The following is a 15,704-nucleotide window of genomic DNA, read 5'->3' on the forward strand; positions in this document are numbered from 1 at the left end:
GGGTGGAAGGGTGAGGGAGAGGGAGAGAGGGTGGAGGGGTGAGGGACAGGGAGAGGGTGTAAGGGTGAGGGAGAGAGGGTGGAGGGGTGAGGGACAGGGAGAGAGGGGGAGAGGGTGGAGGGGTGAGGGACAGGGAGAGAGTGGGAGAGGGTGGAAGGGTGAGGGACAGGGAGAGAGGGGGAGAGGATGATGGAAAGAGAGACAGGGAGAGAGTTTGTTGGGTATGTGTGGATTCCTGGCTGTCACAGTTGTCATCTTCCATACGATGCTACCTTGGGGAACCGCTTTTCTCAGCAACACAATGCTCGGACGAACAGGATCAAGCAACCATTTGCATCCAGGCACTAATGACTGGCTAATCAGATGGATCAGTCATTGACACTAATTAAACAGTAATGAAGTGAGAAAGTAAATGAGAGGAGGGAGACGGCTGGAGACCTAATGTTGGTATCAGGGAGTGGTCTGATAGTTACCAGAGAGTATCCATTAAAGCATCGAGAGACACCGTGACGGATCGAGGTCCCTTAACGACCAGTCCCCTGCTCCAGCCGTCACACACAGACTCACACACACACACGTTCACAGGAACACACTTTTCATGTAGACCGAACAAGTAGGAACACACTAACGCTTATCACAACCCAAATCCTTAAACACAATTAACACAACAAACATTTAAATTAGGCTCAATTAAAAAAACATCTCCTGGGACCAGCAGACAAATTGGTTTCTGTCTCTAAGGGCCTGACAACATGTGAGATGATACATCAAAACAGCTGACAAACACACACGGGCTGAAACCGGATACTTCGGAAGACATAATTATGTTTTTTACTACTGTAGACCTGCCTGTGTAAAAGGTCAGACCTTTTCTGTCACAAATAATATTGTACACTAATGAGCACAGCATCGTGTGCTGTCACAGCAAGGTCATTAGCACAGAGCTCAGTGTGGTACTGGGAAGCACGTGACCAGCACACCTCTTGTTTCATAATTAGCCAACCGTATTTATATCTGACATAAAAATGACATATTACACAAAGACCATATCATACAGGAAGATCATTACAGCATGTTGAGGGACAGTGAAACATACACTTGTGAGATGGGGCCCTAACTCAACAAAACCTCATCCCCAGTTTAGGACCTCATCTGCAGGTTGGGATGGGAGTCGACGACATGGCCTCTATTATGACAGCACCGTGTGATGAGGTCATCCAGGTCCCACGGGTGTTGATCATGGTTCCTCCTCATCCAGAGTTGCTGCTGACATTTACCACTCATCTGATGCGGCAAGCGGCTTGTTTCATCTCTGTAGGCGGTAGCCTCGCTCTTGGCTGTAGTTCGGCTACTGAAACCATCAAGGCCAGCCATGAGGGGCCGCAGATGGGGCTAGGATGCACCAGCACTCTCACAGACTAAATTCTTAAAACCATACTGATATTCCGTAGAAAGATGCAGAACCTTTGGTTGAATTAGGATTTTCCATTCAGTGCGCATAATATTGTTAGACATTCGACTTTGATCCTTCCGTACACTTCAAAGCTAAATCCTAACTTCATTTACTAAGCGCCAACAGGATTCAAGGCCTTTGATGCGCTCAAGTTGAGTTAATTTGCCGTAATTAGCTCCAGTTGTATGGCTCTGCAATTACAAAAAGTTTGAAAACACACGCCCATCTCTTCTCTATAGCAAAGACAACTGTAGCCCTAACCCTCAACAAAGGGTAAAAACACACAGTGGATGTCAGACAAGATCCTCCTTGTGTGTTGTTAGGGCAAGTTGTGTAGTTTCCCGTGTGTCTGAGAGGTTCGCTTCCTTATTCTCATGCAATGGAGCACAGGGGAGCACAGTGGAGCACAGGGGAGCACAGGGGAGCACAGGGGAGCACAGGGGAGCACAGGGGAGCACAGTGGAGCACAGGGGAGCACAGGGTAGCACAGGGGAGCACAGTGGAGCACAGGGGAGCACAGGGGAGCACAGGGTAGCACAGGGGAGCACAGTGGAGCACAGGGGAGCACAGGGTAGCACAGGGGAGCACAGTGGAGCACAGGGGAGCACAGGGGAGCACAGGGGAGCACAGAGGAGCACAGGGGAGCACAGGGGAGCACAGTGGAGCACAGGGGAGCACAGTGGAGCACAGGGGAGCAGGCCACCCAGTGAGGTCCTGTTTCTGTCTCACACAGCGAGCACAGGGACCAGAGTCAAACAGGGCGGCGGACACGGACGAGACACGTCAGAGACTCTGACAAGGTCACAGTGCACGACTGGCTCTTCATCTCTTCGTCAGCCTCTTCTCAAACTCTGCCTTCCATCCCCTATTGGCTCAGCTGACAGACTCGAATGAGTAAAGCAGAGAGGAGGTCTGGAGAGTAAATAATCTGACGTTGAGGCCTTTTGTTGTGACTTAAAATCCTAATTGAAACCTCAGTGTGGTGGGAATTCCAGTGTTCTTCCGAGACTGCTGGACTGGCACTCCGCGACTACCAAACGTTCCTCTGAAGTCTAGCTCCTGGACTTATTACATGGTTCACTACTGAGGATTTCGGCTTACTGCAGCAAAACATAAATACGACATGGAGCCTCCAGGGCTCAGTAATGAGGGAAGTGCTTCCCTAATCTTCTAACAACTTTTACAAAAGGGAAACCTAGAGTGCATGGCCAAAGAGGCTGTTTCACCCTTCACAGCCCGGTGGCTCATTAGTGATCCTGCCAGATAAGTCAGACCATATGGACATTAATTAATTTATATCCTGCTTCCATTTCTGTTTTAATTGAAAAGAAACATCTTATCTGGAGTTGCGGATTGATAAACACTGTCACTGCCATTAAAGCGAGGCGGAGATGGAGGGTAAAGTTAGAGGGGAGCTAATTGGATTATGTGGGAAGCTGCTTCCTCAGGGCAACGCCGTAGTCACTACGTAGCCAAGACGACAGTCAAGAGAGGAAGACTTCCGGGATTTGAATTCGGGGCACGGAATGATAAAACAAGATTAGACAAATAAAGAGAAAATCTCCATGAGGAACTCATAGCACTGGCTGATGGGAAGGGGCGATACACAAGATAAGTTGCTTTCTCCTGCAGGAGCAGCTCATGAGAACAGAGTTATGAGATCAATAAACCATCAACCAACAGAGCAACTGAACCACCAGGCTTTTCATAGACACTTTAATACACAGTACTGTAGGTTTTATTGGTGTGGTTTTGCTATGGCTAAAATGTCTGTGAAAACACATGAGTGATACAAAAATCAAGTACAAGACAATGATACAAAGAAAAGGTAGTGTGTGTGTGTGTGTATATGTGTGTGTGAGAGAGAGAGAGAGAGAGAGAGAGAGAGAGAGAGAGAGAGAGAGAGAGAGAGAGAGAGTGTGACTTGTGCGTTTGTGTCAGGCCTACCTTGAGACTGGTCCATGTGTCCCAGGGTCTCTATCTGCTCTACCAGGTCATTGGAGTTCCACTGGCTCATACCCAGCAGCATGGCACTTTTCCCCTCCAGCACATCTGCTGGGACACACACACACGGACCCGAACACACACACACAGACACACACACACAAACACACACAGACAGACACATAAGACAAGGAAGTTGCATCGTGTCACGGAAAGCAAGGATAGTATAGTTCAGTAGCTAATACAGAGCCACTTGTGAAGCGTTTTCATTTCGGACTCTCTCTCCAAACTTCGAAGGACGAGCAATGGCGTCATCTAGCCCGTAGCCACAGATGAAGCTCAGACTTCCGTCTGAGGAGATCTGGAGCCAATAGAAAATGACAGCATGATATGCTGATGACGAAGACGACCAGAGAGCTTGTCAGCTGCGCTGGTCAGCGGCAAGCAGAGAGCATGAAGGAGCTGTCTCCAAGAGGCCGACACAGCATGTCCAACACGCGACGCTTTCACACCCACTCTGTCTAACTTCTCAGAAGGGCTTCGATGGGTCTCTGCGGGGGCTGTCCACTTCAATCACACTGAGAGGAGCCCAGGGGCCACAATCTGTCTCCCTCTCTCTCCTTTCCCTACTCCTCCCTCCCACCATCCACTCTCTTCCCATTCAGGTTGTGGACATCTAGAAAGATAGTATATTTTGTGTACTGCGTGTCGTACATACACGCGCGCCCTGGAGCAGTCGGTACAGTGGAGGTATATATCACATGCACACGACTTGATGCAGTGTCTCACTCTCAGCAGGAAGCAGGATGACGAAAAAAGCTTACATAGCTAAATGCAAGAACTCAATTCCTGCGAGGTGTGAAATGTGTTTTCAGGTAGAGAGGAGGGACCAGGGCAGGAACAAGGAATGCTCCGAAGAGATATTCCAGCGCTATGAGATCAGACGAACAATCCACCCAAAGCGAAAAAACAAAATCATAAGATAGTATTGTTTCAACGCCAAGACGATAAGGGTGACAGCCTTTGGAAATCACAAGCCTGTCTGGAGTAAGAGGAACAGAGGAGATTTCCCAGTGACTGTCGTCTGCGGAGGAGACAGAAGAGAAGCAGAAACATCCTTCATTCTGACAGCTTGGAGAGGGGGGGGCGAGAGAGAAAGAGGGAGAATAGGGAGAGAAGGAGAGGGAGCAGTGAGGAAGCCAGTGATGGCACAAAACAAGGACACGGATAGCATTTCATATTGCGACTTCATCACTTCTTCATCACTATCGCAGTCATGAAAGACCCAGAATAGCGACGATAGCCTCTTTATTTGGTAACTTACGTGATCATTTCCTGGAATCTGAGGGGGGAAAAAATTGCCACGGCAGGCATAAATCAACCCTTTTAGGTCACAATGTAGGCTAGACGAGATAAATAGCACGAGAAATATGGATGTCGAAATTGGTATAGGCGGATCGCTGAGGAGGAGAGGAGAGCGGAAAAAATGGATGGAGGAGAGATTAGAATACACTGGTGAAAAACGACCCTGACCCCAGCCTCTTACAGATCATATCGCAGCCGCAGCCGTGAGGTGGTGAACAGTTTGTCTCCCTGATAACGCAGTGTCAGCCACGTGCAGCTCTGTACATTACATTTCCAGTTTGCACAGCAAAACGGATTCGTCTGATGGGACATGAACACTGACAGGAGAAAAACAAGTCAAGAGGACAAATGAAAGGGTGTGGGTGACGGATGGACGAGGACAAGAAGCGGAGAAAAAGCCTCTCTCGGACGAAGACATCCGCAGCGACGGTCCCGATTTATCAGCAGTTTTACCCTCAGAGGAAAGACGTGTCAGGCAGGCGGAATGACACAGACGAGGTGGAAAGGAGACAGTCGGATCACCATGCTTACATGGGAATCCTTCTACTAGGATCTAAATCTACAGGAAGGATCCAACCAATCACTGACATACGTCACCAATCCATGACCAGCTCTGCATGAAAATAATGCAGGGAGGTGAATGGGAGATGATAGAACGTTGACATTGCAGGCTAATTGAGTACTCCAAGTATAGAGTGCTCTAAAAAGAACACTTGCTACAACACCCTGCCCCTACAAGAAGAACCTTCAATGATAGGAACTCACTTCAGGTCCAGAATGTTCCATAAAGCATGGGGTTCCAGCACCATTTCACCTATTGTTAGAAATTGTCATCCACTTTTTTATGTATTCAAGTTTAAAGAATACACAATGTGGGTATGTACATATAACGGTATTGAATGTATAAGTAGGCTACTGCACAACCTGATATGAGGTCTGCACCTGTTTCCAACGGCCCATGGAAAGTGAACTGAGAGGTTATCGTATTAAACCCACCTCAGATCAGATCAAGTGTTGTGATTGGCCAGACCAGATTCTGGTCAGATGTAAATCTGTTTGAAATGGAGGGTGGTCAGACCAATCTGCCAAGCAAATAAACCATGAACTGGCAGATTTGTCTGGTTCCCAGGCCACATTCAATCCTTACTTCAGTGTAATACAAATACAGTGTAATACAATGTACATTGTGATTAGGACTGGATTGAAAAATGGCTGGATGAGGCAGTAGCCCTACCATCACAGAGAAATACATTCATCTCAGGCAGTCATTTACATCTGCTCCGCATCACCACGGGCTCAAGGAACAAACAGTGACCATCATATGAATAGGCACACTTCCCCTCATCATTCAAATGCATGTTGCATGCGATTACAGATCTGGATTTAGCAGCGCCGCATATTGTAAACAGCGCGTGTCAATACAGAGAGTGACAGGTGAGCAGGCGCACGCTTCAGCAGACCCACCAAGGAGCGCCTGCTCATGATGAACAGCAGACTTTCATTCTCTCCTGGTACACACACACTGTATGGAACCACTGAAGGAGAACAAGTCCTGGGGGGTAAGGTGTGTGTGTGTGTGTGCGTGTGCGTGTCGACGGCAAGTCTATTGCTACCATCCATCTCCATAATGGTACAAAGCCAAGCTCAGAGCCTTGGCTTCTGGTGAATTTCCTCGACACAAAGAGCTGAGGTGCAAGCTAGTGAGCCTGACACTGTTGTGAGCAGGCAGGCGGTGTCAAAGACTTCCCAACGAGCATTCACATCCCACTGGAGGTAGGAGAATAAGGAACAAGGTAGCACTGTGTACTACCGCTTCCTCTGTGCAGCCTGACTCATTTGACACTCCAGTAGACAACTATTCAAATGTGCTGTTTGTGAATCAGGCTGTCTATTCATCTGAGATAGAACAATGTAACACCGCATCCTTAATGAAGATAGTCGCTAAAATAAAGTCTGCCATTTTCTAGAAGGGCTTATTTTGTATTTGGTGGCCTGATCGACAGTATTTCTTGTCATTGCGCGCCTTTTTTCATTTCCTAACAGCTCCGCCCGATTAAACTAAAAACCACAAAGCTGTGTACACCTGCACACGGAATCAACAGAGCTTGAAGAGCCCTTAAACCAGGGGCCATGAGACCAATGATGCTGACAGCAACGTCCAAGCATCTGTCATTGTCTAAATGACAATGACCAGAACCTGACATTTAACCAGGAGAAAAGCAAATCAATAAAAAATCAATGGCGATGTGACGCCTGATGTGTTTTGCTGCGTCCCAACACACAGTATAAAGACGTGGATACGTTCTCCTATCAGTTTCCTATTCTAGTGAAACGTAGACATCTGCAGAGTGCTGGTGGAGGTCTTCGGGGCTAAAGTTTACGTATCTAATGTAGAGCCCTGGAGGACGTGGCTTCCTCTGCATCACCAGGAGCTAACGAGGCAGCAGACGCCCGAGTCAACACAGGCTCTGGAGCCCGCCGATGCCAACAGTAGCGAAGGCAGCAGAGGTCATCTGTTTAGCATAGCACTGATCGTACTCCTGACACTTTCATACGTTTTCCTGGTTTCACTCTCTCCGCGGGCAGCTTTACAGCGTGGGTGAAGACATTAATCATAGCAAAAATAAATAAAACTCTCAGATGCTGGTCGTGATGTTTGGAGTGGCCAAATGTGGTCCACTCGCCCCTCTCTCTCTCTCTCTCTCTCTCTCTCTCTCTCTGCCTCTTTATTGCTGAAGATAATGCTCTTTTATTTGCACTCTATTTCCCTCCATGTTTCTCAATAAAAGCTGTTTCAAGCGAGAGATGAAGTCACAAACTGTGATATCATACATACCTGAACAACAAAAACAAAGTATGTGACTTTTAAGAGTTTGTAAATAATCTTGTCAATAATAAGCTTAGTACCAGAGTGAATTGAAGCCACATGTCTATCCTCAACGGTGTATTAGCCAGACAGAATATATTTAATATTACCATCTTTGCTGTTATGTCTCGTGAGAGAGCTTCTCTGTTGTTGCTCTACCAATAATGTGAGATAAGGTCACTCTGAAACTGCCCAAGGAACTCAAATCTACCCCTGTCGCTCAATAATACAGCTCATTGTGAACGGTCTGAATTTCATGTTTACAAAATGATTCTTCCTCTGTGCCTTTTTTATTTCCTCTCTAATCATTGATTGAGATATGAAGGCTTTCATGTAAGCTTGAAAGCTTCACCTAGTTTTTTCAAATCCTACCACAGTACTTCAAAACACTATAGGATATGTTAAAATTATTCATCAATAAAATGATGAAGATGAGATGCAATTGGTAAATCTTAGAAACCCTACAAAGCCCAGACCAATCAAACATTGTCAATCCAACATGAAAGTAGACGAAAAGAGAGGCACGTTCAACAATTCATTTGTCTCTAACATCTGGAGTTTTAATTTAGTTTTCCTGTTGCATGAAGGGGATGAAATCCCTCTTTACATATGAATGAGGAACGTGTCTCATTAAAGATAGACGTGGAAACCGACAGGTCGTTGATTACACTGAATAGTCCTGCCATTCATTTCCCAACCACAATAAAGTCGCACTCCCTGCCTTTGGCTAGGGGAAAGGACACGGGCGTGCATTTGAATAATGCAGTGAGAGCATGTCTGATTGTGGCGGGGCTTAGCCCAAAACCCATTATGTTCCCCACAGAGACAATAATCACTGTGTTGCTGACAACAAACACACAGAGAGAGAATGACATCATCAGACAACACATATCGGTTGATTTTCCCCATGCCATGCAAACGAGCGTCTCGATATTAAAACAACACAGCCGCCGATCTCCGCTGATGTACAATAAAGCAGCGTGCACGTCTCATCCCACAGAGTGAATACTGAGCGTGCTAACGGGGGGAGAGATGCATCGGTTCCTCTGGCTGTGCCACTGGCTCTCTTCCACAGTGACGAACGGGCGACTATGCGAGTGGCTGCGATAACAGCAGAGAGACCGCACGGATGAGCCCCATGTGAACGGATCCGTGAGAGGGTGATCTCTTAGGATCAACCTGTCATGTGGCGCGTGTCATGCATGAAACATGAACATTCAGAAGATGTGTTTTTTGGAAATATGCACGTAGTGTGTGTGTGTGTGTTTATGCATTATATAAAGCTCTCGTCACACCACAGACTTGGACAGTTGGCCAAAATAAGCAACCCATGAATCACTTCTGGGCCAAGGGAGATAGAAATCTGTCTGATAGTCATCCAGGCAATGACTTTGCAAAAAGACCAGGCTGTACTTGATGCCAATCGTCCGTATTTGACTGGCTTGGTTTTCAAGTACAATCCAAAAGTGATCATATCTCCCTCATCACCAGGACAAAACATCCCAGAAGGAAGAAATTATAAGATAAGAAATCAACCTCATGGGCAAAACTGTTCCCCCCCCAAGAATAAAAGAAGCTCAGTCAAGATGTTTTAATTTGCAACCACCGCTCCCTGATCCACACGATCATATCATCGCCACTGATTATGATGATGATGTGCCAGTCAGCTTGCACTATAATATTAAAGACATCAATTTGCAAGATGTGATGAGGAACTCCCACTAGAATGGGTCACCACTGAACTCTCATATTTTAGGCGACCTCCAATCACATTATATGGGAGGTCTGTGCATTATCACGACTGTTCCCAGAGCTGTAGCAGATGGAGCCTCTGAGCTTGTGAGGCAACTGTGAAAAGAACGTTTTGGCGTGGCTAACACTGAAAACACCGATTACATTCCTAGTCAACAGTTCAACAGGAGGGAGATACTTCCGCGACGCCAAAAGCAGAAAGGAGATTGACTCAGAGATGGGAAAATCCATTCAAATGAAAGGCATTTAAGATTTGATAGACTATCGAAACCCAGAAGAACCACGTCACACAGATTGCTCTCAGTTGCAAAGACAAATATAGTCTCCAATCCACTCATGACGTTCAAGTAGCCTGCTGTGAAGGACAATAACCCACCTGTCAGGGCTGTGTACTGTACTCTGAACACTCCTCCGAGCCCCCTCAGCAATCATCTGCTAACTGCTCCACATACCAGAGAGACCTGCCAACTACCAGGACCACCTCACCGATGTTGGGGGCAAGCATTAGCAATCAACCTCTTTGCCTCCTTTTTTATTTTTTATTTAATCAAAACAGAAATTAAAACAAACAGCTACAACCTAGACCCCATCTTTTTCTTACAGAAAATTCACAGGTGTCACGTGATTCATTCATTACAGCTGACTTGTGTATTCCCCGTTCAAAGGACCTGCAGAATAATACATTCATGGTTTTCACCCAGGCGGCCTACAAAGCAGGCCTCAGGTCGGCTCATTTGATGGGGCAGAACACTACTCCATGGGCTCTAACAAAGACAGAGAAGAGGATGATGGTGGAGGAACGAAAAGATATGAGTGACGAATGAGAGAGTTGAACTGAGGTTGTCTGCTGATATCGCAGGTGAGTGTCTTATACCAACCACGGGCGTCAAAAAACTCCTCGTCCGAACTGTCCACCGACTCTTGCGCGATGTTCTGCATCCGCCAGTGGGAGGCGCTGTATTTGCGTGAGGGAGCTGTGTGGGCAAGAAGAAAAAGATATGTATTTTTAATGGTAGCGAACAGCAGCGGGTAAAGCATGCCTGGTGTCGCACCCTACACCAGATCACCTTTGTGACATGCTTGTTAAACTATACAAATTAAGTCGGAACGTTAACATTACATTTACATTTAGTCATTTAGCAGACGCTCTTATCCAGAGCGACTTACAGTAAGTACAGGGACAGTCCCCCGAGGCAAGTAGGGTGAAGTGCCTTGCCCAAGGACACAATGTCATTTTGCGTGGCCAGGAATCGAACCGGCAACCTTCTGATAACTATCTCCCATGACGTTTCACTAAAGGACAGATTAATTAGGCAGATTTAAACCCTCCTCACTGCCTCTTCCTTGACTTGTTTACTATTGAATTTGCTATCAGTGTAACAGTCTGAACTCTTAGAAGATGCTATCTCTTTTAATTGATCTCAAAGCTAGATTTCCTTTCCATGACCCATTGAAAAAAGGAATTTAAACATGCATTGATGAAGCCCTATTCTCGACGATTCAGTATAGTATTGCTATGTAAAGGCAACACTGAATGACATGTAGTTCTCTAATTCTGAGTACTGTACTGGAGTCTGTGTAAGAGTCAATTAACTCAATGACTCTTCTCCCATGCTGACCCATCTCCCTCTGTGTGGGCCACACCCAGCTTCTTCCAGCTCTGATGCACATACTCAGAGTGAACTATTTTATATCCCGATGGTTGCTATGCATTATTATTATTATTATTATTATCATGCAGTCAATTCAATTTTAACTATATGCTCTTATGTTTCTTCCTATTGACACTTATTTGCTCTTCACAATGTATGCTTCATTTTTGGCTCCCCACAATGTTTTTGGGGCTATCTCGTTGTTCATGATCATTGACCTATATGCACTTTTGTAAAGCTCTCTCTTGGAAGTCACTTTGGATAAAAGCGTCTGCTAAATGAATGAATGTAAAATGTAAATGTAATGTCAATGGTATTGTTTTCTCTAGGTAAAAGGTATGCAGAACATTTTCTTTTGAGAGCCAAATAACACATCAAATGTGCTTTTTGAAGGAATTCAAACAACATCAGCGTCAAGTAAAAGTGACAAAATGTCACTGTCACATTGATTCATCACAGCAAAGGTTCTCTGCAATTACTCCGGTTAAACTGTCAGTGACGGCCAAACATTCACTGACAAACCAAACCCTCTGAAGAAAATGATGCACCATTTTTCCTAACCACATACGAAGAGGAAGGAGAGAGAAAAACATGTCACTTAAAAGAGTCGAGTGAGGTCACCCAGCATCGAGAGCCTACGGTAACCAACTCAGATACCAACCCAGCTGGGCTGTGCTCAATCTCAGCTCCTGGATATTTTACATCCATCCATCCTTAGTTACATACATCCAACTTACATTCTCTAAACATTTACATTTAGCAGACGCTCTTATCCAGAGCGACTTACAGTAAGTACAGGGACATTCCCCTCGAGGCAAGTAGGGTGAAGTGCCTTGCCCAAGGACACAACTTCATTTGGCACGGTGGGGAATCAATCTGGCAACCTTCTGATTACAAGCCCGACTCCCTCACCGCTCAGCCATCTGACTCTCCCTTTTGTCTGTTCAAACAATGGGGTTAGGCAGCCAAAACTGGTCTTCACCAGCCTCCATCCACCCTCCATGTAGCCACTCTCTCCATCTCCCCCTCCCACACCTTTCTTGCTCTCTCATCTGGAATTAATCTGTTCCTTTCTTGCAGGATGCAACCAGGTCAAATCTTTTTGACTATTCACTCAAAGAGGGACGGATAGGGCAACCTTTTGAGCTCTCTATTACGATCATGTACTTGTGGATACTTCACAGAGGGCACTGGATTTGTTAAGAAGGCTGCAGTGAGAGAAAAAATAGGCAATTTTCTATCAGAGTTAAAGGACAAACAGATCAGCAGCTAAAACGTTAGCTTTTGCCCGCCAGCTTTGGAACCATGCAACTAGACAGATTCCGTACTTTTTTAGTGTGAAAAGATGAAATCCAACTCATTAATCACGAGAGCCACAAGGGGCAGGAGTAAATCGCTAAAAGATTATGTAATCAGATCAGAGGGTTTATGTAATTATATACATCTAATATATGTTTGGCACACTGGATTAGTATGATTAAACAGAAAGACTATGACAATTTCAACTGCGGATGTCGGAGGACTGTTTTCATATAAGGATGTGTGGAGTTTGGCTAGTAAAGATGATTGACTTTGTGAATTCCATAAGGTGTCTCGAGGCTCTGAAAAAAATAACTTGAACGCCTCTTGAAAGATTTATAATTGAACACATTCATCTTTCTCCTTTCGTTTTCATACATACCTTTATGGCTCTGCATGAGAAACATGCTAAAATAGGAAAACATCAAACAGCGACGAATGAATTGCACATCTCTTATTCAGAGTATGAATACATTAGCATATTTCAAACCTTTCCTGACTTGAGTCACTATTATTACAAGTAAAAGAAAGACATTGGAAAATGTTTGTTAGTTTCAAATAAGAGAACAGAAAAGAACTGCTAGAAAAGGATTAGAAAACTGTTGCGTATAAATAATAAACATGTATTAATCTTTACTCTATCCATCAATATAAGATAAGCAACCAACCAGGGTGATTTTCTGTATTTCCTTGAATTTTATGCAATAGAATTACAATACGGAATGTTCAATGCTTCTGGAAGCATGCCCCGACCGTCAACATCTAAGAATCCTCCAGCACAGCCTCCAAAAGGAGCACCATGTGAATCTGCGTCACCCTCTCTCTCTCTCGAGTGAAACACTGCCTTCCTCGAGAAGCCTCCTCTCACAGGCTCAGCCTCCCTCAAGACCCGGGGGCCCACTATGACACGGCCCTCCAAAACAGCCCTCTCCAAAACTCTCCCCTCATTTGCAAATCAGCAGCACGCGGATCCCCCCTCTTCAACCCAGAGACGTTAGGGGCCACCCCACCCTGAGGAGCTAACAGATTAACTAATGATCATCCTCACTCGCCTCTACCTCTAGGAAGAAATGAGAGGGGGAGGGAAGGAGAGACGACGACAGAAGATGCTGATGCACTCTACTGGTCAAGTGACATGCAAATATTTGTAAGACGGTGCCAACTTTTCATGCAAAGATAAATATTACCGTCCCTCCCCGTTACCAAACATATAGGGCCACTGGGTAAATACCGCCGTAGGAACCATCCATTACTAGATCTCTGCAAATTAGCTTTCAAATCCCACAGCACTGACTGGACATATAACGGATCCCACCAAAACACACAGGATTCCCGACCATGTGTGGTCCACAGCAGCTGGCAGAACTTCAGATGTGTGCACATGCGCGTGTGTGTGTCTATGTGTCCTTCTTCACTGCACCCCATGGAATTCCAACTGTAAACGACAGATGAGAATAGCCACAGGGTCGTCTAGGATCTCCGCATCAGCATGGACATTAATAACCCCCCATTCAATTAAAACTCATCTCAACACACAATTAAAATCAATTATTGAAGCTCTTAGTAACAAGGGATCGGTTTGATCTCTCTATTAAAAACGCTAAATCACTGTAGTCACTCTCCGAGAAGAACTCCCAAGATGGCACCTCAGTGGAAACCTCTCTTCCCTCCTCTCTGCAGCTGTGTTTAGAAATGGAAGTATGTTGGAGAACTGAGCTGAAAGAGCCAGACATATATGCAATATGAATGAGGAGAGAGAAACTTATATACTATACACAGACTCACAGACAAAAAAACACATACACACACATTTTGGAAGTCAAATAATAAACAGATTTGTTTGGATTTTGCTCTGTCCAACTAGAAAATTCACCGTTTTTTTCCTCTCTGCAGCTGTGTTTATAAACACAATGCTTGGCAGCACCCTGCACTAGCCTGAAAACACGTCAAAACAAAGCATCATCCTAAATTGACCATCTTCTGTTTACCGTTGCATCTCCCGTGGCATGGTGCCTCTAATAATCAACCCGATAACTATCAACACAGAATTGAACCTAGATACATATTTGGGATGACTTAAGAAATGTGACTGCTTTCTGGGATGATGAATTCCAGGATGAACCATGGTTTAGGGTTTGTGAGAGAGACTGTAAATTGGTAATTGCCCAATCCAAAACGATTTATCAGACACTCTCAGACACTCTGGAAGCATCTTCAATCACAGATATTAAAAAAGAACTTCTGTTATTTCAAAATAATCTATGTAAGAAGCACAATGGACAGCCAAAACCTCAGATTTTGTGATGCAAAGATGTGCTGTGAATATAAAAAGGCTGTTTACTATCTTATAACGCAAACTGTCCCCCACTCTCTCCCAGCCTCTCCTGCCTGGTTACTCCAGGTGTACCAGCAGCATTGCCCTCCCTGCGACCTCCTCTCCCAGCTGGACTGTTGTGCACCATGGGCAGCTCTTGCCAACACAGGCCATGCGTGCTTCCCCATGACAAACAATCATTAAATTCAGATTAACACTGTTTTGCATGCTTCAGTAAAATGACACCGGGTCAGGGGCTGCATGCATTAGCACATGCTTCTGTAAAATGTAGGGAACATTGTATAGTGGTTTGTTGAGCAGGCTTCCCAGGGAGTATATGGCTTTTTATTGCAGACTTCAGCCAGAGTGTCTGCTAGATTAAATGCCAAATGCCAAAAAGCACAACCCATTATTCATTTTTGTCAAACATGTTTAATGTATGTGGAGTTTACATACATAAACAGAAAGACAGGAGACAGGAGGAATTCATAGTTGCTGTTAAATCACTTAGTATAAAGTACTTTGCAATTGGGCTGAAGAGAGCAATGACTGTCCTGTTTTGCTATGCAAAGAGAAAATTATAGGATTGAAGAGGAATACTATGATTAAATGATTTACATTGTCGTGAGGAGGGAGGGATGGAGGGAGGGAGGGAGGGAGCTGTTGTCAGACACAGACTTCTCACACGCACATCTATTTTTGGCTCTGCCACATCATAATTATTGTGAAAAATCAGGAAGAATGCAATCATTTGGGTAGCAACCAGAAACAATATTTTTGTAAGGAAAATAAACTGGAACACATCTATTCCCTGTTTTAAACAAACAAAAAAAAGTCAATCCATTGAAAATACTCTTCAAAAAACAGTACATGAATGGCTAATGTGGGCAGATAATTATTAAGCTAATAAGAACCTGTAAGAGATGTTGAAAAACAAAATATGAATTGCTTTGAAGCATCGCTCATTAAAACATGAGATGATGACCAAATACGATGTCCATAAGCACCAAACATGTATGAAGATGAATTCCCAATGCCCGACAACTGATAATAAGCAAT

General features: G+C 44.9%; 1 protein-coding gene across 1 annotated transcript in view; it reads right to left on the reverse strand.

Annotated features, from left to right (window-relative positions):
• The window catches only part of pitpnm3 (PITPNM family member 3), a 51,847-nt gene that overhangs the window by 33,549 nt on the left and 2,594 nt on the right, over positions 1-15,704 (reverse strand). The window contains 2 exon segments of the mRNA XM_047036517.1: positions 3,401-3,505; positions 10,259-10,354. Coding sequence (XP_046892473.1) covers positions 3,401-3,505; positions 10,259-10,354 — 201 coding nt within the window.

Source organism: Hypomesus transpacificus, chromosome 15, assembly GCF_021917145.1.
Source record: "Hypomesus transpacificus isolate Combined female chromosome 15, fHypTra1, whole genome shotgun sequence".
In the NCBI taxonomy this organism is placed as follows: domain Eukaryota; kingdom Metazoa; phylum Chordata; class Actinopteri; order Osmeriformes; family Osmeridae; genus Hypomesus; species Hypomesus transpacificus.